Raw genomic sequence first — 23681 nt, forward strand, 5'->3', positions numbered from 1 at the left:
AGCCAGGATGTCAGTGTTCACCATGTTTTACATTCTCCCCAGCTTCTCCCCAGGGCCCCTGCCACTGCCACTGTGTTATCTGCCTGTCTGAGGAGTCACCCTAGTGTGCTGCCTGTTTCTCATTGTTGTTTGGGTCCACATCTCTCTGATGGCAAGGTGGGCAGTGGCCATGTTTTTATTTCTTATTGGCCGCTGTGTATCTTCCCTGCAGCAATGTGATCTTAAGACTATTGCCTACTTCCAAAGATTTATTTTATTGTTTTATTTATGGATCTCTGTGTGAGTTCGTGTGCGCCATGTGCATACAGGAGTCCTCAGAGATCAGAAGAAGGTACCAGATTCATTCCTGGAACTGGAGTTATAACTGGAGGAACCATGTGAGTGCTGGGGTTTGAACCTGGGTCCTCTGCAAAAGTCGTATAAATTCTTAACTCATGAGCCATCTCTCCAGCCCCTTTGCCCATTTTTAAGTTGTATTGAGAAGATTATTGAGTTGTGTGAGTTCTCCAACATTGTAGATACAGTTTCTTATCAGATGTAGGATTTGCTAATATTTTCCTCCCATCCTTTCAACTGTTCTCTTCCCATTCTTGGCAGTGTCTTTTGAAGCATGCTGCTGTTCTCTATCTAAATAAAAGCAGTCAGTTTTGGGGGACGAGGGGCAGTGAGATGGCTCAGTGGGTCAAGCACCTGCTGCTCAATTCTGGGAAACTGGGTTTGGTTTCTGTAACCCATGGATACCGATGTGGAAGGAGAGGACCGACTTAGTACCATTTCTCCACTCCTCAAACGTCTTTTCTCCCTTGAGTCAGGGTCCCACGTAGCCCAGGCTGACATCACACTGGTGGAAATGCTCCTGCCTCAGTCTCTAGAGTACTGCGATGACAGGTATGAGCAGCTTCCCTGACCCGTGATGCTTAGCTATCTCTGGTGAGCCATTCTCATGTTCTGTAACGATCCAGCTGGACCTCACCAGGTCTGTTCATCTGCAAGTTTTGTATCTGTACTCAGGAGCGAGAGTTATGCACATTCCCCCTCCTTCCATCTCTCCTCTGTGCTTCTTTGTCACAGAGGAAGGGGAGATTTTTTATCTTTTTTTCTTCTATCCTGTGCACCAAAAAATAATTTATTCTTTAAAGACTTGTAGAACTTTCTTCCAAACAAAAAGTCTCCTGGCTTGATAGCTCCATTGGCAGGTATTTTTTGAAAGTGCTTTCATTTTTTGGGACTATTTTATTCTTCCCCATAATCTCTTTTTATTTCATCTCTTTTATTGAGGGTATTAGTTATCAATTGTGATATTCCCCTTTCTGATATGTTTATTTCCTTCAATTTTACTTCAAATTTAATTTTATGTTTTGCTTACTTTTTTGTTTTTTCCAATCTCATAAATTATCAGGTTATTCATTTTTATCTTTTCTGCATAAAAGCAAGAGCATTTCAGATTGGGTTTCCCAGTGCCTGTGGGACTGTCTGCAACCTGGGTGTCTTGAATCTAGTCCTGCTTTTCTCTGACTCAATGGGGTTATAAGAATATGTCTTTAAATGTCTAACAGCCTGGGACATTTTATCGTTTCTTATTAATTTTAAGTTTTATTGAATGGTCAGAGAGGTGACCACCATGAGTTTATTTCTCAGTTTTTATTGAGACTTGCTTTTGGCTCTTTTCCCCCTAAGTGCTCCAAGGGTTCCAGAAATAAAGGTATTCTTCCTGTTTTCAGTTTTCAAGACGTCTGTCTGTTTGAGTGTTACTGTTGATGGTATTATTCTCCTCCTCTGTCTCCTAGTGTCTCTGTCTCTTTCTCTCTCAGTGTGTATGTATGTTTAAAGACAGAGAACTATATAATATCTTTCCCACGGCTCTTGTGTTCCGTCTTTTTTTTTTTTTCTGTCAAATATGCTGGTTGACTGCCTGTCTTGCCAGAGCTAACCTGTTAAAGTTTTAAATACCTGGGCTGGGAAAGGAAATAAACCTTAGGAAGAGTCAAACAGCTAAACAGTGTCCCATTCTAGCCACTCCTACCTAAGCCCGTGTGCTTGTCTCCGTGTTCCTGTATGTCCTGTGTGTTTTCTGTGGGGGCACATGGATGATTCGGCACATTCATCTCCCTTGGATGTGACTGTAAACATTGTCTCCTGCGTGCTGGTCTTCGTGTGTGTTCAGTGAGAGCCTGCACTGCCTTGCTCTGTGCCGGTGTCTGCTGGGGCCCTCTAAGCCCAGAAGCTCCGCCTCCCTGCACTTTAACCCATCTGAACCTGTTTTTTTCTTTTGTGGCTGCAGAGGATCCTCCTGGTAAGTGACAGCCTCATGCTGACACTCATTCTCTGCTGTGCGGGGTCCTGGGGATGCTAGGACTGCACTTCCAGGATGAACAGGAACTCTGGGCACCTCTGGCACCCGCACTGCCTGCTTGGATCCCTTGACCTGGTTTATTCTTAAGTGGGAACTAAAAGGGTTTGGCTTCAAGGAGGATTAAGTATGTTCATGCTTAGGGTGGATACTCAGTTCACTCTGTCGACTGATGCAGCTTCTAGGGGATGCCCTACTCAGCCTTCAGTCGTGGTTTCAGAATGTTACCTACCGACATCTTGCTCTTAGCCCTTCTCCCTTGACTACCCGTGTTTCAGTGGTAATGGAGAGGCTTCAGCCTGAGGACCCTGTCCTGAGTACGTTTCTGGGATAAATCCTTCAGGGAGCTTGCTGATTCTCTAAGGAAAAGGCACATTCTAGAGCACAGTTGGGGAAGGGCTGAGGCGAGAGCTGAGCTGGAAGGTGTGGAGGGAGGTTTGTGGGCCAGGCAGTGGGCCCCTTCCAGTGACTATGGCCAATGAAGGGCAGATAGGGCAGAGCGAGTCGTCACAGCTCACTCTGTGCTCCCTAGCTCCCCTCACTGGCCAGCGTCTTGAATAAAAGTCATGTGACAAATGCCTGCTCATCTTTAGGAACTCTGCCTCAGTTCCACCTTGAGAAGTCTGTATTCTGGTTCCCAGTTCAGAAAGCAGAGGGGTGGACTGGGTCATTGAGCTGCCCGGGCTCTGTCTTACCTTCCTTTTAGGCAATGCTTTCTCGATAGCCTCCCTGCAGAGAACTCTGCTTACTCTTTGGACCACAACCTATTTGTCCCTAGGATGCTGCCTGCTACTGTGGTTATTCCTGCTTCACAGAAAGACAAGAAAGGCCTGAGTGCCTGATGGGAACACAGGAATGGGGATGGAGCCAGGTCTGAGCCAGTTGCTCAGTAACATCCAGGTGTTGCAAGTTTCCCCAGTCTCCACGGCCTTTGCCCCAAAGAGGCAGAGGTTTATGGCTCCCTGTTTTCCAAGCCCCTTGATCACTTGCAGGCAAGCCTTGGGATCCAGGTCATCCCGAAGCCTTAGGAAGAAAATTCCCATTCAGAAGGCTTTGCTTGGCGGATGGTCTCTAAACCCTCCCCTCCTTTCTCTTTGCTCAGGAGGAGGAGTTCATTGACTGGTGGAGCAAATTTTTTGCCTCTATCGGGGAGAATGAAAAGTGTGGCTCCTACCTGGAGAAGGATTTTGACACACTGAAGGTAAGACCTCTCCCTCAGTGCCCCCAGTCGTTAGGTTCAGGGATGAGAAGCGGGCAGTTACCCTAGGACACCAGGGATGTTGTCACGAGTCTGAGTCTAATGAAGGGTCACCCTACGTCAGAGCGTGGATTTGGAACGAGAAGTCACTGTGGACCACGGTGAATGAGAAAGTACTGTGGGAGGGCGTTGACAGTACCGAAATGCTGGCTGTGGCCCGAGTTCTGTGGAGTGTTGGCCAGCATGTGTGGGGTCCTGGGTTTGATCCCCAGTATCAAAGAATGAAAGACAAATGGAACCAACCAGCAAGGTGACTCGGGGGTAAAACTGCTTTCTACCGAGGCTGACAGTCCAGACTTGATCCTCTGGTAGAAGCCATGGCATGAGTGCATGAGTGTGTGCACACACGCTAAATGAACAATAAATATAAAAATACCAAGAAAGAAAATGCTGAAGCACGTGTAGGTGAAAGGATGTCGGGGCTTGCTTTAAAATGCCTCTTTAGCTCTCTCTCCCAAAAGGAGAAAGGGAAGTGAAGTGAGGCTGGCCCTGCCACAGATTTTCAAAGTGAAGAATTACTAAAACTGCGAATTGCTGATGCCCCTTACCATGGTGGCTGCCGAGGGCTTTGTGGCATCGTTCTGTTGCTTTTGGAGGTCTGGGGAAACCATTCTGCAGTAGAAATTCTGAAGTGAGCTCAAATGTGAAATCCAATTGAGAATATACCTCTGAACTCCAACCTTTGACCCTTACAAGAGACAAAGAAGTTATCTAACAAATATAATTAAGATGCTAGACTTTGTTTCTGTGAATAAAAACAGAGACATGTCCTTCAATTTCTGGTATTTTGAGGACATTCTACAAATTTTTCTAGGTAGACTAGCTTTTAGAAATATAACCAAAGTTGACTCAAAAAATTGTTCTCCAAGGTGTTATGTGGTCTCCGTTGTCAGGTGACCAGCCACCTCCAAATGTCAGATACAATGTATGATTTTTTCATGCTAAGTATGTCTTGAATATGGCATGGGACACACTTCCCTGAATATGATTTCTTATTTTATGAGACAAGTACAGTCAGATGACTATGTTGTTTCTTCTGGACTCTAAAATGACAGCGAGTTTGTACTTCACAGCCTCGTTCATGGTTGGGAGAGCAAGCAGAGGACTCAGGCCAGGAGATGGAGGTGCCGTCAAGGGACTGGACTAGGGAAAGTTCCAGCTAGGTGGAGGGGTGTGGGCTGGGTCCTCTGCCTCTGAAAGCCCTGGGTGGGGACTCTGGAGGGGACAGTTTTACAACGTGGTGGTGTCCCTCCAGTCCCCTGGACTCTTGTCTGGTTGCTGGACCTAGAGTCGTGGCTGCCCTGCCCTGGGGCCGCAGGAGCCCAGCAGCACCTCAGGCAGCAAGTCCTTCTGGCTTCCTGGCTGGGCGTGTGAAGCTGGGCAGACAGACAGAACTATTTGCGTACCAGGAAGAAGGTTTGGCCAGTTAGGTCTGGCATAGGGTGCCATGGCCTTGCCAAGAAATGGGACAAAGCAAGCAAGGGTGAGGATTGCTGCCAGGGTGGCCGGAGGCCCCAGCCTCCCATTCCTCAGGAGGATGCCGGATGCGGAGCTGGCACTCGGCCCCCAGCTTGACCTCTCTGAGGAGGTCTCCAACAGCAGCCAAGTGAGCAGAGGCTCTCCAGAACAAAGGCATCCAAACTATTTCTGGGGCGAAATGAGACCTGGAAGGAATGCTGGTCCTTTAATATCAGTAAATAGAAGAAGACCACCATTACCAGCAAAACCAGCCTATAGTATGACGGACAGAGGAATACAGAGAGAAGAAGAACTATACTTTGGAAATCACTAGCAAAGGGGGTAAAAGCTCATGACCTAAATAGAAAAATAAGGAAATTACTGGGCATAGCAAAAAAATGCATTAAAATAAGAAATCAGAAAAAAATGCAAGAAAAGTGAAGAACATATTAACTTTCCTAATAAACAAGAATGCATCAAACTCTCCTGCTAAATGATAAGGACTTTGAGATTACATTAAAAGTCAAAATTTATTGTGCTCTCCTTAAAGAAACTTTTGAAACAGTAGGATGGCTGGGGGAAAACAGCATTTCAGGAAGTAATATTTCATGTTATCTTGGGAGACATAATCAGGTTAAGTGTAAATAAAGAGGAATCATGTAGAATTTAAAGTAGAAAGCAAAGAACAAAGCAGTGGCTTCCTTTCTTTGGTAAAAGATGTTTTTCCCAAATAAAGGCTCCCAGAGCTTTGAAATACTCAGAGCAAAAACAGGGATATATAAACTTTTATCTTAAAAGGTAGTCTCTCAAAATAGCAGAAATTAAAGTTGAAGAGGAAATTTTAATATACTACATCTTTGACCAAATAGACAGTAAATAAAAGAACCAAACAACAGGCTAAGGCTTTTCTTTAAGCTACAGCTAGTTACGTTGCCACTTAATAAAACGCTCAATTTGTAGTCTTGAAACAGGCAACAAAAATAATTTAAAAATGGAAGACAAAAGTAATAAAAAATAAAGAATACATTTTCTACCTCATGCTCAGAGCGCATTTACAAAATCTAATCACAAATTAGGTTAGTAATAAGTTACCCAAGACAGAAATCAGTCAGGACATATTAAAGTACAATAAATTGAGGAATTAATAAGTTTAAACAAAAAGTCCATCCAGTTGGAAGTTTATAAAGTATTTCATTCGGACTCCCAGCATGAACATGCCTGCATAAGTCAGCATTTTCCCCCTTTTCTTTTGGAAATCATTCAAACCCACAAAATCCATTTTTCAGAGAAGCTGGAAACAAATAAAAGCCGCAGACTCCAAAATATAAGTAAGGGCTGCTCAAGGACAACTGAGATTGGGCAGGGGCCACGGGACATGAAGGATGATGGCAGCTCATGGGGACAGGTTCTCATAAACCCCTGTGAATGTGTACTTCCAAATGGGAATGCGGTAACTGTGTCAGACAGCGGGTAGATGCATGGGGCTCTATTGCTGTTTCTCTTTACTTTCCTATACTTAGAAATTTTCATAATAGTCTCAAAGTGAAACGCTTGCAACATGGAGTAGGAAGTGTGCCTCTTGTTTCCAAAGCTGCAGGAGCTCTGAAGGCAGGTCAAGCTGACTGCAGAAGCCTAGACCTGGTTTGATTCAGAGGAGCTGGGTAGGTGGAGCGACATGGAGGAGCCATGTCTGTAGGAGGCCTTGTGCCTCCATGGTGGGAAGGAAGGAAATAGCCAAGCTAGAAAAAGCCAACTCATTTAGTGGTTAGTAAATGTAACTGCACAGCATTAATTCAAAGATCCAAAGTGGAAAAAGGAGAGAAAGTAGAAATCAAGCCAATAAAAGAGAGAAGAGGTCACGTGCCTACCAGGACTGTTTCACGGGGGTGGGGTGGGAGCAGAGGAGAAGGAATGTTTCTCTGTGAACATTTTAGAAAGAAAACTTCAGAATGGGAAGCATGTAGGAAGGAACTCAAGAATGGATAAGGTCCATGAACGGGAAGGACTCTGGCAGCAGAGAAAGCATGATCTTGAATGGTGGACAAGGCCGAACGGCAGCATGGAGAACACAGCCGGGGCATAGAGGGTAGAGGTGGCAGTCACGACACAAAGAAAATGGAGAGGAAACATTCTGAGGCATAGAGAGAAGGGGCAGGTGTGGAAGCCAGGGACAGGAGACGGGACACTGCTATCGTCAGAGTCTTTGAGAATGACACCACAAACAGTGAAATTAAACAAAGAAACATATAACCGTTTAATCAAATTTCACCATTGTGAAAGAATGTTTGAATATATGGTGTGGAAAGATTCATTTAAAATAGAAAACAAATCAAGGTGACTTCAGCTTTCCCAACTACACAAATCCAGAGACCCTGAAACAGCACACAGGATTGTTAGTGACACGCAGGTGCCAGAGGGTCAGTCATACTGCCTGACAAGCATTCAGGCACAGCAGAGGAACTAGTTAGGATGGCACTGTTCTCTGGAGCCCATGTGACTTAGTGGGAGGGTCTGGGTAATGAGACCATGGAAAACACCGTTCTTACTGAAGATGTAGCGGGGTAAGGACGGCAAAAGTTAGTGCCGAAGGAGGGAAGGTGAGATGCACAGTGAGTTCTCTCAGAGCTGTGTTGTAGAATAAACGGAGTGGACAGATCTTTTCTCAATTGATACATTATGTAAGTAAGTAGATTCTAAGCAAACAGTGTCAAGGTAAATATTGAGGAGGAGAATCTTGCCTAAAATTGGCTGATGGCGATGAGGAAGAAGAGGAGGAGGAGAACAGGGATGAGGAGGGAGAGCAGACTATGGAGAGAATTTTAGTAAAACATACATGAAACTAGAAACTTACAAGGTTATGTGAATACAAATGTGTGTAAACCTTAGACCTGAGCCATCTGCCTTATCAGAACATGTAGCATCTCACTCATAACATTTCCTTCCGCTGCTGCCGCCCCATCCCCCTTCTTCCCTGCACAGCCCTTGCTGGTCTGGAATGCACTGTGTAGACCAAGCTGACCTCAAACTCACAAAGATCCACCTGCCTCTCTGCCTCCTGAGTCCTGGGATTAACAGTGTGGGTCTCCATGCCTGACCTTATTGCAACATTCACCATCAGGTCTGGAAATGCTCTCTAACTCCAACAGAGAGAGTCAGGTAGAGAAGTTGGCCGTGTACCAGGCTGAGAAGAAAGACTTGAGTTTTTGAGAAGAGGCAATGACCCATGTACCACTTTCTGACTGCAAGACTTTAAAACTAGAAATTAGTAACAAGACCAAAAATCCCCAGAGCCTCCCTTACCTGGATAATTCAAAAGAAATTGTACTTTTAAACACTTTTAGGAGGCACGGAAACTTCTGTGCCCTAGGCTGTCTGTCCTCAGATTCACCATGTAGTGAGGATGGCTATGAACTTCTGAGCCCCCTACAGTGCCTGAGTGCAGGATCACAGGCATGCACCACCACACTCCCCATCATACTTTAAAGAAATAAGATTTGAGAAGAGGAAACAACCCAAACTATTGAATATTAAGGAGACAGCCATAAAATGCTAGACCTCGGACTTAGGTCTAAAGTAGCATTCAGAGCCATATTTTAACCTTAAGAACTCATGTTAATTATAAGAGATTGGAAACCAGTAAGCAGTCAAGTCTGAGATCAAATAATTCAAATAAAGTGAATTATAGAATATATGAGGATTATGACTCACTCTTTACACAGAAGATTAACTTTTCATTGTTTGTAATCTTAATCCCTTAAAACGTGTGACTTTTGTAAGTGTTGGGTAACTTGAAAATCTGATTAAGCTGAAACCTACATCCTAATAGACTAACACTGCCTTCCTCCTCTCCCTTCCCTGACTTTCTCTCTTTTCATTTCTTTCTTTCCTCTTTTCCTCCTTGTCTTCCCTTTCTCCTCCACTCCAACTCCACCCTTCTGTTAACTTTTGATGCGGTCAAATGTTCCATCTTCTCTGTGTCCCTTCTCTTCCTTCACTCACCCTGCCTGCTTCCCTTTCCTGTTTCTTTCTTTTCTGACCCCCTAATTTCTTGCTCTTGAGTCTCTTCTCCTCCCGGTGACAGGTCTATGATACACAGTTGGAGAATGTGGAGGCTTTTGAGGGCCTGTCGGACTTTTGTAATACCTTCAAGCTCTACCGAGGCAAGACTCAGGAGGAAACAGACGATCCGTCTGTCATCGGAGAATTTAAGGTCCGTCCCTGGCTTTACCTACAATCATGAGATTGCAGCAATGAGCGAGCGGGGGAGGGGCAGTGGCAGCAGCAACCATGCTGCTGCTACTGGTGTCCTTGGGGATGACCTTGTGGTTGATGCAAAATTGGGTGGTGGTGTGGGCTAGTTTGGGGCTTGGCTCGATGATCCCTTGTAATGGTACTCAGAAATGAGAGTAATGGTCCTATTGGTTACTGTATTATTGACAGTGATGACAAAAATGAAAATCAAGTTCCTATTTTATTTTTTAGGGTCTCTTCAAAATTTATCCTCTTCCAGAAGATCCAGCCATTCCCCTACCCCCAAGGCAATTCCACCAGCTGGCTGCTCAGGGTCCCCAGGAATGCTTGGTCCGTATTTACATTGTTCGAGCATTTGGCTTACAACCCAAGGACCCCAATGGCAAGGTAACATTTTTGGAGCCTTTGGTCCCCTGAGAGAAATAGCAAGCTTGACTTGTAGAAGGCAGACAGAGTTTCTGTCTCAGGAAGACCAGAGTGAACCAGGGAACCCAAAGATGCTTGCAGAGCTGAATAGGAGCTGGGGAATCTATGTGAGGAGCAACCCCAGGAGATCAGGGAGGCTAGAGTCTCTTTGGGGCTCTGGGAAAATGGGGAAACGTTGAAGGAAGGAATAGGACCCTCATGGGCACATGAATGTTGGGAGGTTGGGAAGGACAGGAAACTGGATTTTAAGAGTGACTGGAACACAGGTGAAGGCTTAAAAACTGATTGCTCAATTCACAGGTAGAACTGGGCTATGGCATGTGGTAATGTGGGCAGAGGTTCAGGCTGAGCCTGGTAAGGTTTCAGTTCTGGGAGGGGAGGAAGGCGCAGGCTGGTGACATCTGTGGGCTATGGGTCTAGAGGCACAGGGAAATGAAAGGCTTGTTCTGCTATTGCTGAGGGTCTGTTCATCACAGGCTGTTGGGACTGGCTTCATAAAAATTATTTTTATTATTACTTTATGTGTATGTGTATTTTGTGCATATATATACATATACGTGTGTGTGCGTGTGTGTGTGCGCGTGTGTGTGTGTCACATTTGTGCTGGTGTCCACAGAGGCCAGAAGAGTGCACCATTGGATCCTCTGGAACTGGAATTAGAGAGATTTGTAAGATGCCATGTGGGTTCTGGGAATAGAATTGGGGTCCTCTGGAAGAGCATCCAGTTCTTAACCTCTGAGCCATCTCTCCAGCTCACAAAATACCACAGTAAAATATAATTTCTCTGGATTACTGAGATTTTAGATCTTCCCTTAAATTTCACGTCTGAAGCAAGAAACAGAGCTAAGTCCTGGCCAGAGATGGAGGAGGAGGGGGGAACTGAAGGAGAGGCATTGGCAGAGAGCGAGGAGCTGGAAAGGGAGAGAGAACAGCGAGGCAGGGGTGGTGGCTGGAGTTCAGAGGTCCAAGCCTGGGTCCTTCCTTATCCTCTTAGATGGGTTCAGGGCCAGGATGTGTCCCTATGGTTGGGGGTAGAAGCCTGGGTCCCATCCACACAGTCCGGCCTTTCAAAGATGAGAAGTCACACACTGGATCCAGCCTGGGCAGCATAGGCGGCCTCCAGGCTATACTGTTGTCCTGGCTTTTATTCTTCAAGCCTTCATGGCACTGCGCTACCCCTTGCTCGTCTCTCTTGTCATATTCCTGTAGGATGGTGCAAAGTCTGCTGGTGCTTACAGGTAGCACCCAGAAGACAGGCCCAGGCTGATCTAGTGGACAAAATGTGGCCCTGTCTGTCTCTTTCCATCTTTGGAAATAGGCCATTTGAAAATAGAGGGAACCCCAACCTTGCCTAGGAATATATGGTTGTATGTGTATGAGGGTTGGGGTCTAACCACACCCACCTATTCCCATGTGCCAGTGGGTCAAGAGTATAGGACACTCACCCTTCCCACTGCTAGATGTGAGGCCAGAAGACCTGTCTGGCCATAGCGTGTGACAGGGTGAGGTATGTCATGATATGCTGGGATTTGATGTGGTATGGTGCAGTTTATGTGGTGTGGTGTGGTATGATATGGTACTGGTATGGTATGGTGTAGTATGGTGTGGTATGGTGTGTGGTGAGGTGTAGTATGATATGGTATGATATGGTACGGTGTGGTGTGATGTGGTATGGTGTGGTGTGGTGGGTATGACATGGTGTGGTATAGTGTACTGTCCTGTAGTGTTGTGTGGTGTGGTATGGTGTGGTGCGGTGTGGTGTGGTGTGGTGCGGTGCGGTACAGTGTGGTGAGGTGTGGTGTTGTATGGTGTGAGGTGGTGTGGTGTCATGTGGTATGGAGGATGGGTCCTGGTCTGACAGGACACAATCTGTTACAGCTCCCCAATGACTTCCAATGGTCATTGGAAGCCAGAAACCCCAAAGACTCCTTGACCCAGTGATTTTACATGTACATTTCTGTGTCCTCCAGTGTGACCCTTACATCAAGATCTCCATAGGGAAGAAATCAGTGAGTGACCAGGATAACTACATCCCTTGTACCCTGGAGCCTGTATTTGGAAAGTAAGTAGAAAGTGGCTTGAGTTTGGGATAAAGGGACTGGAATGGATAACTCATAGTTCAGTGGGGAGATGTGGCTGCCACTCAAAAAATCTTCATCTTCTCGAGCAGAACCTTTGTCTTGGATCTTTTATGAGCTCCTGGCTAAGCACGGGAACGGTTACCTCAGAGATCAGAGACTACATGAGTACTCAGAATGCATTTCTTCCTTCCTTCCTTCCTTCCTTCCTTCCTTCCTTCCTTCCTTCTTTCCTTCCTTCTTTCTTTCCTTCCTTCCTTCCTTCCTTCCTTCCTTCCTTCCTTCCTTCCTTCCTTCCTTCCTTTCTTTTTTGTTTTTTCAAGACAGGATTTCTCCATAACTTTGGAGCCTGTCCTGGAACTCACTCTGTAGACCAGGCTGGCCTACGAACTTATAGAGATTCACCTGCCTCTGCCTCCCAAGTGCTGGGATTAAAGGCATGTGCCACCACCACCCAGCAGAAGATGCATTTCTTATAGTGTGGAGTTCCTATATATCCTTCATCCCAATCCCCCTCAGCATCTTACCTGACTGGTACATTTTCCCAAACGAGGACATTGTCGCTGGTATTAGCTAAGAGGCTTTATGAGGATCTGCTGGTTTTCCACCAGGGTCCCTTACTCTCCCTGTCTGTTCCAGATGTGAAGTTACCAGCAGTTACTCTTAGGGTCCATGTGCTTTTATGGGAGTCAGCTATGGGACCCAAAACAGCCAGGGCAGGAGGGACTGTAAGAGCAGGAGGAGGGGGCTGAGTGCTATGGTATAGGGGTGGCTCTTGGGAGTCTGAGCTGCTGTTTGGTCTTGAAAGTTTTGATGTGAGGGCAGTTTTTGGCTGTTGTTTCTCTAGCTCCTGTGGATTCCTGGTCTTCCCATATAGCAAGTATTCATATAGCAAGTGACCTCTCTTTACTCAGTGGAAGCCACTCTGTGTGCAGATTTTGGAGAGAGGCAGTCCCAGCCAACAGCAGTTTACCACCATGCTTAGGAGAGGATGGAGGGTGGAGAGACGAGGTTTCATGAGCTCTGGCACCTAGCATGGGGATAGTGGTTATGTGGTGTGTGTGTGTGTGTGTGTGTGTGTGTGTGTGTGTGTGTGTTGTGTAGAAACCACAGGAACTCCCTCCTAAGAGCCATTTCCATAAGCCCTCCTTCCATTCCATCTTGGAAGTTGGTGTACAGCCCCAAGAGTCTGAAAAGTAGGTTCTGAACGTGCCCTCTGTTAGAGTTTCCCATCTCTGTCTCCTGTTGCCATGGTAGAAAAATGGGTGTCAATGTTGTATTCCATATCATTTATCTATTCATTATGGGGTGCAGGAACCAGGAAGCCAGCTCAGTTTAGGAAAAGCACATGTTTACACACACACACACACACACACACACACACACACACACACACAGAGAGAGAGAGAGAGAGAGAGAGAGAGAGAGAGAGAAGCATAGAGGCCTACCCAGTACAGCTGCACTGTGGGTAGCTTGTTCTAGAAGTGACAGGAGACCTGAGGAGGGTAACCCCTCTAGGTTGACTTTCAATCCCCTGCCCTTGTCCGGCTGCTCCTTGACTCCCCACTGGGTGGATGCCACCAGATCTGCAGTGTCTGATACTGCTGGCTCCCCTACAGGATGTTTGAGCTCACCTGCACCCTGCCTCTGGAGAAGGACCTGAAGATCACACTCTATGACTATGACCTCCTCTCCAAGGATGAGAAGATTGGAGAGACGGTCATCGACCTGGAGAACAGGCTGCTGTCCAAGTTTGGAGCTCGCTGTGGGCTCCCACAGACCTACTGTGTGTAAGCTCCAAAGGCTTCTTCTTTTTTTTTAAAATTGTTTTTATTGAGCTATATATTTTTCTTTGCTCCCCTCCCTTTCTCTCCCCTCCCCTCCTACCCTCTTCCAAGGTCCCCATGCTTCCAATTTACTCAGGAGATCTTGTCTTTTTCTGCTTCCTATATAGATTCCATGTATGTCTCTGTTAGGGTCCTCTTTGTTGTCTAGGTTCTCTGGGATTGTGAATTGTAGGCTGGTTTTTCTTTGATTTGTGTCTAAAAGCCACTTATGAGTGAGTACATATGATGTTTGTCTTTCTGGATCTGGGTTACCTCACTCAATATGATGTTTTCTAGATCCATCCTTTTCAAAGGCTGATTCTTACTTAGCACGAGGTGCCAGCCCAGGTGTTCTCTCCTTGAACACAATGGAAACCCAATTGTTCCCATCCCACAGATGTGGAAACAGAGGCTTGTAGCTAGCAAGATTAGAATTTGAATCTGTGTATCCAGCTCTTAATCATGTCACAATTCAGCCTTATTTTTGAGGCAGGGTTTCAGTGTGGCCCTGGCTGTTCAGGAACTCACCTTGTAGAACAAGCTGTCCTTAGACTCAGAGTGCAGAGATTAAAGACTTGCACCACCACACTGGCTTCGGTCTCTCATGACACACACAGAAAGGTCTGCAGGATTGGGTACCTAGAAGGATAGAGGGAGGGATGACAGAGAGACATAACAGAGAAGATAGCATGAAACACACGCTTCAGCTGGATCTGAGGGAGTACTGTGACTGCCAGGGGCATTTGCATATGGCATTTGAATTCCAGTTTCATGAGGGCTTCAGTCCTTTGCTCTTTGGGCCTCTGTTTCCCCAACTGTCTAATGGGGATGCTGAGCTATCGGAAAGGACGCAAGCTCTGATTGTGAAGGGTGGGCAGTGTTGTGTCAGTGTGGGGTACAAAGGCTACCGGAAGCTCCTCCCTTCTGTTCTTGGAGTGTCTTATCTTAGTCTTTGTACTTGGGCCTCAGCTCTGGACCAAACCAGTGGAGAGACCAGCTCCGCCCCTCCCAGCTCCTCCAGCTCTTCTGCCAGCAGCACAGGGTCAAGGCCCCTGTGTACCGGACAGACCGAGTGACGTTTCGGGATAAGGAATACACCATTGAGGAGATAGGTGAGCTGCCTGTTGTCTCAGCTGTGGTGGGCCCTTTGTCTCATTGGAAAGGCCCAAGTGGACCCACCCCATATCAGCAGAGTAACCTACCAGTTTGTAGGTCAGAGGTCAGGGCAGAGCCAGGTCAGCTTTCTGTCCAGAGTCATGATGAAGTCATCTGAGGGTGTCCTGGTTAGCCTTGGTTGTCAACTAGGTATGGTCTAGAGTAACCTGAGAGGACCTTCAATTGAGGAGCTGTCTCAGTCAGGTTGGTCTGTGACCATGTCTCTGAGAGATTATCTTGGTTGATGCCGGAGGGCTCAGCCCACTGTGAGCGACACCATCTCTAGGTCGGTGGACCTGGGCTGTGGAGAAAAGCAAGCTGAGCCTGAGTGCTGAGCGAACCAGTGAGCAGTGCTCCTCTGTGGTTTCTGCTTCCGTTCCAGCACCAACTGCCCCTCAATGACAGATCATAACCTGGCAATGTAAGCCAAGTCAGTCCCTTCCTCCTTGGAGCTGCTTTTGGCCTGAAGGCTTTATCACTGTAAAAGAAAGCAAACTAGCACAGAGGGTGAGATTTCAGGCAAGTGTGCAGCAGGGTGGAGGTCAGGGGACGGGAGCTGTCTCCTGTGGGCTTCAGTGGTCAGATTGGTCAGAGCTGGTTGTACATTCACCTCTGAGGGTTCTTGCTACTGAGTTAGGCTAACCTGCTTTGCTTGACCAACATTTCCAACCTCCTACACCCACGCATCCAGGGGGCAACCAACAGGCATTGCCACACCCCGTCCTTGCCCTTGGTTCTGCCCAGCGTGGTAGCTGAGATGCCTTGCCACATGCTCCCCATGTGTCTGAGATGCCCACACTCCCACATCGCCCACCCAGAGCAGTTCCAACTCCCTGAGGTGTTTACAGGCCCAGCTGGCCCCGCGTCTCCTGATTGTTGCAGAGATGTTTGATGTCAAGGCTGTTGCTGAGGTTATAAAAGGAAATGACGGCTTTGATGCCTGTGCCCCACCCCCTCCTCCTTGCCCTGTGCTCCTGACTCTCCCAGGGCTTGAGCCAGGCTCAGCCATTAAGAATGAGCATCTGGTTGAGGAGGGGAGTCTCATTTCCTCCGGGGGCACCCGCTGCTCTGCTAGCCGCTTTAGCATAGGGGTTCTAGGTCATAAAATCCTGAGGTCCAGCATCTGCCTCACCTTATAGATGAAGCCATTGAGGCCAGGGATACTTAATGACCTTCCCAAAGTCACCAGCCAGCTGGATGCAGGCCATTCTCCTGGCCCAGCAGCACATACCAGATGACAGTGCGCTTGGCTCCAAAGAACAGTGACCCAATAGCATACATGAGTGGACAAATGGGTGCGTGGGTGCATGAGTGTGGGGGTGCATTCATGTCCATCATTCCTGTGCTTCTGGAGCCAAGGCCTCTGGCACAGAGCTGAGCCTGGCTTCTTCCCGTTCATAGCACCTGTCTCCAAGTCATCTGTCAGTGGGGAGCTGTCCCACGGGAAGCAGGAGGCGGGAGAAGCACAGGTTTATCTTTTCTAACTGAGTAGGATCCCAGCTGCCCTGACGCACAGGTGTGGGGCTTCTGTAGGGTTCGTGTCTGTGAAGTGGGGATGGCAGTGGTACTCAGCTGCTAGGGTCCTTCTAGGGATCAGGCATGCTAACATTCGTGTCAGCAGTGCATGGCATGCGGGTCCTCTGTAGAGGCATTCACTGTGATTTCTGAGTGTAGCGACCGAGCTACGGCCACACTTATGTGAACCAGAGCCTCATTCTGGCAGCGCTGAGACACTAGATTTGTGGTACAGGTTGCTGGGGCTCAGAGTTGGGAGAGGTTAAGAACAGATGAATGAGTGGGCTTTGGAAGACAAGGAAGATTGTGTGGATGTAAACTAAGAATTTTCTGGAAGAGGCTTGGTGGAAAGGACAGTAACAGGGAACCTGTGTTTGAAGCCCGGAGGCTGTGGGAGTGACATTTCCCTCGTAGAAAGCAAGGCATAAGGACCAGCCCAGTGCATTTTCGTGGGGATGGGCTGTCATGAGGAGGGATTCCCTGCGCCCCCCCCACCCCAGGAGTTCTGCCCAACCTTCAGAGGAAAGCACCCCTGCTGTCCTGTCTCTCATGTCCTCACTCACTTTTTGTTCTTCTGGGGCAGAGGCTGGTAGACTCCCGAACCCACACCTAGGCCCAGTGGAGGAACGCCTCGCCCTGCATGTCCTTCAGCAACAAGGCCTGGTCCCTGAGCATGTGGAGTCACGGCCTCTTTACAGCCCTCTGCAGCCAGACATTGAGCAGGTAAGTCCTTGTCCCTTGGACCATGGTCTCCCTGGACCCAGAGAGCTACATCCCAAGGACAGCCAGAACAGCCACATTACCAGGGAGACTTTGAAATCTGTCACACTCTCCATGGCTCATTTCTTCACAGTCGTCTACCCGGGCTTTTGGGGTGACCCTTACTGCCTGGGAAACAAAGCTAGCCCTTGCTTTTAGGCCTGGCTTCTACCTTGCCTGGGTGTCTTTCCATTTCAACCCTACCTAAGGGTGTCTTCTGTCTGCCATTGTTAGTGGTTTAGTTCCAGAAGGTCTTCCTGTGCTGAGCTACAGCTGAGGGCCCAGACTAGATCCCAGGACCTCCAGAATGGTAGAGGCCCACGGAGAGTGGGTAGGAGGGTGGGAAGCTTCCCTTTTGGAAGTCAGTTGAACACAGAGAGCAAGCTTAAGACTGGCAGCCAGGCTGGTTGGAGGAAGCGGCTCAGGGCAGGATGAGAAGGAGAGGGGAGAAAAGCCAGGGGAAGCTCCGAGGAACCTTTGAGAGGAGCAGGCTCTTCCCTAGGTGGGCTGCTCCCAGCCTCCCAAAGCAGCCCAGGTTATACCCTCTTGTTCTCCAGCCCTAAGATCCTGCAGACATTACTGAACTAAGTTACTTTACTTATTGCATTTTAAGAGAAACCATTTCCTGGATTTGCAGAGGGAAACAGACCGGGAAACTGGTTTCTGTCATGGGGACCTGAGTCCTTGACACTAAACCCTGGCTCCCTGGCCCTCTGTGGCTCTGCGTACATCATTCTCTGCACACTGGGCCACAGTTAGCTCCTCACTGTCTCTGAACAGCCTACAGGATAGTGATCTCTCCTCTGCAGTGGGTCCTGCACCTATCTGTTTAAACTCCCTCCTTTCCTGGGTGCTGAGTCTCTTTCTGACAGGCAAGCAAGCAAGTTTGAGTATCATTTTCTTTGGCCTGATCCCAAGATGTACTCAATAGACAGGTGCAGAAGTTATGGATGCAAGGAGAAGTGTGTGTGTGTGTGCACGCATGTGTATGTGTGTGTATGTGTGCATGCTCACACATGTGCGTGCATGCATAGAACATGAATGAACTGTCTGGGTCTTTCCAGGGGAAGTTGCAGATGTGGATTGACCTATTTCCAAAGGTACTGGGCCGGCCTGGACCTCCTTTCAACATCACCCCACGAAGAGCTAGAAGGTAACAGGCCTGGCTACAGATACTAGCTGGGATGGAGGCAGGGGAGCCATGGCAACTGTGGGATAGAGGGAAGAGGTTGCCTGTTGGACAGATTGGGGGTCAATGGGTTCTTGGAGCACAGTTTGTTTGGGTCTGGCTAAAATGTCCAGCCAGCCAGGTAGAAGGACTGCTTGGATGAGCTGGCTTGTCAGGTGGGGACATCCTTCACTGGAGTACCAATGTAGCTACGTTCTCCTCCTCCCGCACACAGGTTTTTCTTGCGTTGTATTATTTGGAATACTAAAGATGTGATCCTGGATGACCTCAGCCTCACGGGGGAGAAGATGAGTGACATCTATGTGAAAGGGTAGGGTCCCGTCATTCTCCACCTGGGCCAGTTCCTGGCACTTCCTAGCTCCCAGGGCTGGGTGGGATTCCTCTCTGTGTCGATCCGTGGTGTAGAGATGGAGAAGATACCGTTCCAAAGAGGGTTTCACAGTAGTGGTCTGCACCTTTGGGGGGTCATTTCCCTCAAATTTCTTTGAGCTAAAATGGCAAGGACTGAGGCTATTCTTGGAAACCTCCCGAGATGTTAGATGGTCCCATTCTGTGGTGTGTTGTGGGCACCATGGAGATTTCCTGGGAATTCTTTTACCGAGTTCCTTTGCTTCTACAACTCTTTCCTGGTCCAAGTCAAGGTTGCCCACCTTGCTGTGGAGGTCTGTGGGAAATGTCCTGGGGTTTGTGAGCTTTGGACTAATGAGGACTGTCCTCTCCCACATGTGGCAGCTGGATGGTGGGATTCGAAGAGCACAAACAGAAGACAGATGTGCACTACCGCTCCCTTGGTGGCGAGGGCAACTTCAACTGGAGGTTTGTGTTTCCTTTCGACTATCTGCCCGCCGAGCAAGTCTGTGCTGTTGCCAAGAAGGTGAGCGGCCTTTGACCTGGGACCAGACTCTTGGGGCTTCACATTGCAGCTGATACGGTCACATCCTCTCTACCCCTGCAGCTCTGACCCCTGTCTCTGTCACCCCTCCATCTCTGTACCTCACGTCTCTCTCTTTTTCTGCTAGTATTACTGTTGCCAGTGTCTCTACCTGCCAGAATGACCAACAACCACACAGCACACACCTAACACATACCCAAGTTCAAGTCCTGCTGCCCCTGCCCATCTCACTATTCCACACCTACACCTAGCAGCATGAAAGAACCTGGTGCCAGGCAGAAGAGTCTGGAGGCCCAGCATGACCATCATAGCCAGCTCTGTACCCTCGGAGGGCAGGACGGGCCTGCGGGGAGTATGGGGGACTTAGATTCTTAGGTCTCTTCTAAGCATTGGTCTCTGCAGTCTTGAATGGTCCAAGTTCAAGGTGGCAGCTTCTTACCCACACTTGATCTACCCTGTGAGGTCAGCAGAGCACAATGCTTGGCTGTGGGACCTTGTGAGTCTTCAGCCAGGATGGTTTGAGGAAGGCCCAATGATACTTTCAACCTTCTTCCTCCTTTAACACTAATGGCTACCTGGAGGTGTTCCCCTCACAGAGTACATGCCTACACATGCTTTGATCCTGTCAGTCTGATTTCTACCCAGAGGCAGCTCACACTCCGGGCATTACAACCTTGGCAGCACCTGTCTCCCCAGGCTGCCGTGTGGCTTTACCTTGAAGGAAAGTTCAAATACACTTGGCTTTCTTGCTCTCTGAATTCTCTTTATTGCATCTCCCCTGCCTGAATCTTTCCAATCCAACACACGGACTCATCTGCGCCTCAGAGAAACCAGAGTGTCCTGCCAAATGTTCAGAAAGAAAATAAGGATTTATTAGGGCTAAAGGGATTCTTTAACCCTGAGATGGCAGTAGGGACCACCAGAAAAGCAAGCCAAATTTAGCAACAAGGTTGTATGAAGTCCAGCAGTGTCCAGGCTCTATAAGTTTTGAGGCTGCCTTTCCTTGGAGTTTGTCTATTACAAGCCTGCTTCCCTAATAAGCAGATACCGTGCCTGTCTTGAGAACCTTTATCAAATACAGAAGTATCTCTCCTTTAGCTGTGGACAGGGAGGATGAGTCCAGGAACAAAGCAGAAAGGATCAAGCATTGTACACACCTTCTCCAGGATGTAGTGACTCCCACAAGGGGGTAGACCTGGTGGGGAAATTGAGTCAGAGATGCACACTGGTTGCTTGAATGGGAGAGGTCACAGCCTTTTACCAACCCTGGGGGGATCTGGCCAGGCATGTCTGGAGTAGGGACTTCCTGTTTCCTTCAGTGAAGTAAGAAGAGAATTTGGCACTATGACAGTGATTTGAGATGGGCAGGACAATGGGGAGTAGCTGGCATGATAATGAGAGACATGAACCATGCACATACATGTGCACATACGTGTGACTGCATCCAGAGGGGATGGAGGAGGGGAGAGGTGAGGGAATGCTAGTCACCTGGCATCTCTGAGGGCCCAGTTGCAGGTGCTGACTGACAGCTAGAGGAGCCCTGCTCTGGCACCCATGGAGTTTTGTTTTTTTTGAAGGCCCTGGTCAGAACGGGAAGCTGACTGAGTCCCAGGGAAGGTGGGGATCCAGACAGAATGTCTTCTTTAGGCTACAGGGAAACAGTGTGGTGGCCTGGTGGAAGAAGGGAGAATCCACAAAGGGATAGGGTGCCGAGGAGAAAGGTACCCAGGAGTGAGGACACACATCTAGGGAGGAGCAGAAGGCTCCTCCCCATGCAGAGAATGGCTCAGACAGGAGACAGGAGGGACGGATCAGGCAGAAATATTAAGGAGGGCAGCGGGGCTAGTAGGCTCGTCCAAGGGTGGATCCTGAGAGGCAGGTGGAGCTTGCCCACAGCAGGGCACTGATTAGCTGAAGGGACAGGATGGAGTGGGTGAGGGCAAGGCCTGCAAAGGCTGTGGACTCCCAGGCTCTGTTGCAGAAGCAGTCCTCTGCCATGAGGTTTGGGGCCCCTGGCAGGCAGGCCGACCCTCCAGGGACCCCATTAACCAGACGAGACTGTCATAAAGTACAAGGTCTCCTTTCATCCCACTTTTTTGAACCACCGCTGGTTGTTCAGTCTTGTTCCCCACCTGGAGTCCAGCACACCCACTGGGGCCTGCAGTGCAGGCAGGCCCCCACCCTACAAATAAACAGCTAGTAAAAGGGCCCAGGCCAGGAGCATAATGAGCGCCTGGGACCTGGGGGGCTCATTCCCCAGGCTGAACCTCTGACCAGCTGCTCCCACCAGGGGCTGTTTGAACCTCTGGCTCATTACTGAGCCCGTAAACCAGCCTGTTGAGGAATGGAGGTTGCTGGCGGCCCTGCAGGCAGCCTAGAGCTGACTGTAAAAGCTGGCTAGGGGAAGCAGGCACCTGCAGGAGGCTGGGCTAGGCAGCCAAGCAGGAGGTAAAGACAGAGAGGGGTGGCTGGGGCCAGCCTTGGTCTGCTTTCCTTCAATGCAGGCTGTAGTCTAGGCTCTGGTGCTGGTATGATGGCCGTTCTTTGTGGACAGTGGCCATGGTCTTCCCTTGGGACGCTTGGTGAGGTGTGTGTGGCTGGGTTCATGGCGACTTGATGGGTTCATTAGTTACTTGTTGCTGTGACACCCTACCAGATCTAAATGTAAGGGATGAAATGTTTCTTTTGGCTCGTGGTTTTAAGAGAGATGGTCCATCGCGGAAGGCCTGGTGAGGTGACTCCGTAGTGTGGGGAATGTGAAGTGACTGCCAATCTCCACAGAAGAGGATGCAGGAAATGGGGGCAGTGGGGGCGGTACTAGTAGTTAGCAGTCCTCCTCATTTTCCCCATTATATTCATTACTGGAACCCAACCTATGGGACAATGCCTCTTGCAGAGGGTGGTTTCCCTCTGTTAAACCCTCTGGAAACACCCTCACAGACCTAGCTCTATGTGTGTCTCCTCGGCTATTCTAAGTACTGTCAGGTTGACAATGAAGATTAACCACCTCCGTGGCATCTGGGGCCAGACATTCCCGTGGTTCCCTGGGCTACCCAGCTCTGATCTCCTAGGAGATATGGGTCCAGGTCTCAGGCTGGCCCCAGAAGATGTTTCCTATACATACTTCCTGCCCAGGTAGATCCACGGTGAACAGAGAAATCCAACGACAGTCCTTCAGATGGAGAGTGCTTAGACCCATTGGCCATTTCACTCCCATGCCTCCCAGGTGCCTGGTTCTAGAAGGAACTGACCAGTGGGATAAGGGAGAGCAACCAGGATGGGAAGTGTTCTCCTCTTCTAGAAGGAAGGAGAAACTTCTTGGTGGGGCCTGGAGGTGGAGGTGGCCTGGAGGAGTAGGAGGGAGAGTCTGGGGACCTGCCTCAGTGCCAGCTACTTACAGCAGTGTGCTTTGCTTCCTTCCAGTGGCAGCTGGGGGTACACCCTGCTGTTCTCTGCCAGCCCACATGTCCTGGAGACCACATGTGCAAAGCCCAGTTTAGGGCTGAGAGCAGGACCCTGGAACCTGCCTGTTTGTTCGAATCCTAGCTTGCTACTCCTTATTCTGTGCCCTGGACACTCTAGGTGCTTTGGGTTTCTCAGTGGAAAGCTTACTTGTTGGAAGATAGTTCAGGACCCAGCCTAGGGAATGGTGCCACTGGCTATAGTCTGGTCCTTCCTACATCAATGAACAATTAAGACAATTTCCCACAGGTGTGCCCACAGGCCAAGCTCATCTCGATAGTTCCTCAATCAAGCCTCTTATTTCAGGTGATTCCAAGTCATGGCAAATTGACATTAAAAACCAGCTATTTCACTCCTGAGCACTGCCAGGCCCTTGTTACTCTTCCTGCTAGGTCCTGGCTTGGACGTAACCCTCAGGGATACACTGCTCCACAGCCTCTACCTTGTAGCCTTCCAGGCTAGAGGGACTTCCCTGTCTGTGGCCTTGGACAAACTTTTCTAACTTTGCTTCCCTGATCCTCCTCTGGGTCAGGATGCCTTCTGGAGACTTGACAAGACAGAGAGCAAGATCCCAGCTCGCGTAGTCTTCCAGATTTGGGACAACGACAAGTTCTCCTTTGATGACTTTCTGGGTAAGTCTCACTTCTATCATCCTGAGTGCCCCTCAAGAAGCCCAGTGGAGGAGTTCAGGATCACTGAGTCCCCAGCAAAAGAGAAGTATGTGACAAAACATTGTCAGATCACAGTGGCCTTAGCTGAGGTGTTCCTTGAGCCATGTTAGATAGTGGGACTCATGAGGAAGAGCAGGGACTTGGGTTATGCTGCTCACACTGTCTGGCCTTACTTCTGACAGGGAGGTCCCAGGTCACGCTAGTCTAGCAATATAGAGCCCAGAAATGGTGAGAATCAGGTCACTGGTGTGCTCCTGCATGGCCCTTGTCTACAGAAGTCAAAGAGTAGTGTATTTTTGCACAGTCCCAGGCTCCTGATGGGCATGCTTCCCTGCCTCTGTGCTGGTCTTCCTGTCCCCCTACCCTTGTCACTCCAGGGCCAGTTGTGGCA

General features: G+C 48.7%; 1 protein-coding gene across 16 annotated transcripts in view; it reads left to right on the forward strand.

Moving 5' to 3' along the window:
• The window catches only part of Dysf (dysferlin), a 204419-nt gene that overhangs the window by 170918 nt on the left and 9820 nt on the right, over positions 1-23681 (forward strand). For all 16 annotated transcript variants that reach the window (XM_048416689.3, XM_048416694.3, XM_048416691.3 and 13 more), the window contains 11 exons: positions 3453-3551; positions 9148-9276; positions 9549-9704; positions 11714-11805; positions 13441-13611; positions 14617-14759; positions 16901-17040; positions 18141-18229; positions 18480-18575; positions 18998-19139; positions 23152-23251. In XM_048416689.3, the coding sequence (XP_048272646.3) occupies positions 3453-3551; positions 9148-9276; positions 9549-9704; positions 11714-11805; positions 13441-13611; positions 14617-14759; positions 16901-17040; positions 18141-18229; positions 18480-18575; positions 18998-19139; positions 23152-23251 (1357 nt within the window). The remainder of the gene's footprint in view (positions 1-3452; positions 3552-9147; positions 9277-9548; positions 9705-11713; positions 11806-13440; positions 13612-14616; positions 14760-16900; positions 17041-18140; positions 18230-18479; positions 18576-18997; positions 19140-23151; positions 23252-23681) is intronic.

Source organism: Myodes glareolus, chromosome 6 (genome assembly GCF_982192425.1).
Source record: "Myodes glareolus chromosome 6, mMyoGla1.1, whole genome shotgun sequence".
NCBI lineage: Eukaryota > Metazoa > Chordata > Mammalia > Rodentia > Cricetidae > Myodes > Myodes glareolus.